This window comes from Otolemur garnettii, unplaced genomic scaffold (genome assembly GCF_000181295.1).
Source record: "Otolemur garnettii isolate 467f Iridium unplaced genomic scaffold, OtoGar3 scaffold00220, whole genome shotgun sequence".
NCBI classification, from domain to species: domain Eukaryota; kingdom Metazoa; phylum Chordata; class Mammalia; order Primates; family Galagidae; genus Otolemur; species Otolemur garnettii.
This window is the reverse complement of record NW_003852615.1, coordinates 1,353,687-1,356,011: the sequence shown is the minus strand read 5'-3', so window position 1 is coordinate 1,356,011 and position 2,325 is coordinate 1,353,687. Positions and strand designations below refer to the sequence as shown.

Below are 2,325 nucleotides of genomic sequence, written 5' to 3'. Positions count from 1 at the left end.
TGTTGTTTGGCGGGTCCGGGCTGGGGATTCAAACCCGCCACCTTAGGTGTACGTGGCTGGCGCCTTAGCCGGTTGAGCTATAGGCGCCGAGCCTGATGCTTAATCTTAAACAAAAAACAAAACACTTACAAAGATTGCACACAACAGCCTAAAATTCTTGACTTTAAGAGATCTTCCTCTCTCAGCCTCCCAAGTAGCTGGAACTAGAGGAATGGGCCACTGCACCTCGCTTAAACATTTTTTTTTGTTTTGAGACAGAGCCTCAAGCTATCACCCTGGGTAGAGTGCTGTGGCATCACAGCTCAAGGCAACCTCCAACTCCTGGGCTCAAGTGATTCTCCTGCCTCTGCGTCCCAGGTAGCTGGGACTACAAGCATGCAACATGACACCCCGCTATTTTGGGTTGCAGCTGCCATTGTTGTTTGGTTGGCCCGGGCTGGATTTGAACCCACTAGCTCTGGTGTATATGGCTGGTACCTTAGCCGCTTGAGCCACAGGTGCAGAGCCAACAATTTTTAAATATCATATTTATTCAGTATAATAACACTAATGGATTTGTTGATTTCTCTCAAATTGTTTTCAATAGTTTAAATCCCAGAAATAATTCTGCTGTAACTGTATATCTAAGAGGTGTTGACAGGAAATAACAATTTTTTCTGTAACTCTACCATGGAAGTCTTACTTAAAAACTCTTTTCAGTTCATAAGTGGGTTTCTCCTCCTTTAGCATAAATTCTGACTTAGGAAGACACCCAAACCCTCAGCCTTTCTAGAATGTAATCATAAATAGAAAGTAAGAATAGAAAATTCTTACCAGAAAGATCCACCACAGCCTCATGACTGGAAACAGCTCCTTTCTCAATAAAAAGATCTCGAAAATATTCACTATTAGCTGACAAAACAGATTTATGGGCTTTGTACTCTTCTCCTTCAATTAACAAAGTAACATCACAGAATTGGTTGGAAAGTCTCTGTTCATTCAGCTGTTTTAAGACAGCCTGACAATGTTTTGGAGAAGAACGTTTTACCACTCCTTTGGTGTCAACCTACCAAAAGAAGTTTGAGATCAAGAATTGTACTCTATATATCAAATTTTTTTATACTTAATAAACTCTGAAGCAAGACACATTACATATTCCCTTTTAATAGAGATGAAGAAATATTCTCATATTCTTTCTTTGTTACATATGTATTTAATTAAATAGGTATGCTGTCTTCACCATTTACTGCTATAGTCACTGTACTTGACCTAATGAAAACCTTATCTCACTTCTGGCTGTCTATGCTTACTGGTCAGAAATTTGATGATGTATGAAACTGAAGTAGGCAAAAACAAACTTAGCCAGATTAACTTTACCTTGCAGCATGATCTAGAGACTGCTTCCAGAAATGTATTCTGCTTACCTGTACCAATATATCATTACAAAAAAAAAAGGAGGAGAAATAATTAACAATAAATCAACATGTAACTAAGTTCATTCTGAAGAAAAGAAATAACAGGAACATTTATGATAAAGAGACAGTACAGCTTATGTATGTAACAACATACTACATTACACATTTTGGCTTATTCAATAGGCTTATTCAATAAGCATAGATTTGCTCAAATCTTCAATGTCAGTGCAAACAGTCAAGCAATCTTAGTGGCTTGAGAAAAATAAAGGTCACCAAGACTGCAAATAGTACACTAGTAGGCAAATGGCAAAGCTGAATAGAAAGTACCACTTACAAATACAAGTTCATGTTTGGATACTGGCTTCTTTTTTGAAGGTTTGGAGGCTGTAGTTGGAGGTGAAGTAAAGTTGCTCAGGTCATCTTCTGATTCATTACTCTCTTCTCCAGATTCAAGGTCTAGTCCCAATTCTTCCAACATTTCTGAAGCATCTGATATTGGACGGGAACGATCTAGTTTCTCCTGGCATTTGCTACATTGTTTAATATAATCTTTGACTTGTTTTAATATTCCTATAGTGAAAATAAAAATTATCAAATCAAATATAATACTGTTCTAAAATTATAAAGTCAAATATAATATGTTCAAGTATATAGCTTCTTAGTGTCAACAAAAAATTAAAAAGAAAATTGAAGACTACAGCATTTAGTCTATATACATTAATGTATGTTCAAGTATCTACGTGCAGACATACTTATGTCTTATAGAGTTCTTTAGAAAGATACATTTTTTCAAACATATAAGGTTATAAATTTAAATGATGGTTTGTTTCCACACTGAAGTAAGACTGTTCCGTTTTTTCTTCCAGTTATTTATTTCCCCAACATAAAACGATAATATATCCCAACATTTTTCCATGCGTTGCGAAGTATT

At 36.1% G+C, this 2,325-nt stretch overlaps 1 protein-coding gene across 1 annotated transcript in view; it reads right to left on the bottom strand.

The window, feature by feature from the left end:
* Positions 1–2,325, bottom strand: part of ZBTB11 (zinc finger and BTB domain containing 11) — a 46,493-nt gene that overhangs the window by 29,889 nt on the left and 14,279 nt on the right. Inside the window, exons 2-3 of the mRNA XM_012812731.2 lie at positions 1,729–1,964; positions 814–1,045 (exon numbers count right to left, since the gene is read on the bottom strand). Coding sequence (XP_012668185.1) covers positions 814–1,045; positions 1,729–1,964 — 468 coding nt within the window. The remainder of the gene's footprint in view (positions 1–813; positions 1,046–1,728; positions 1,965–2,325) is intronic.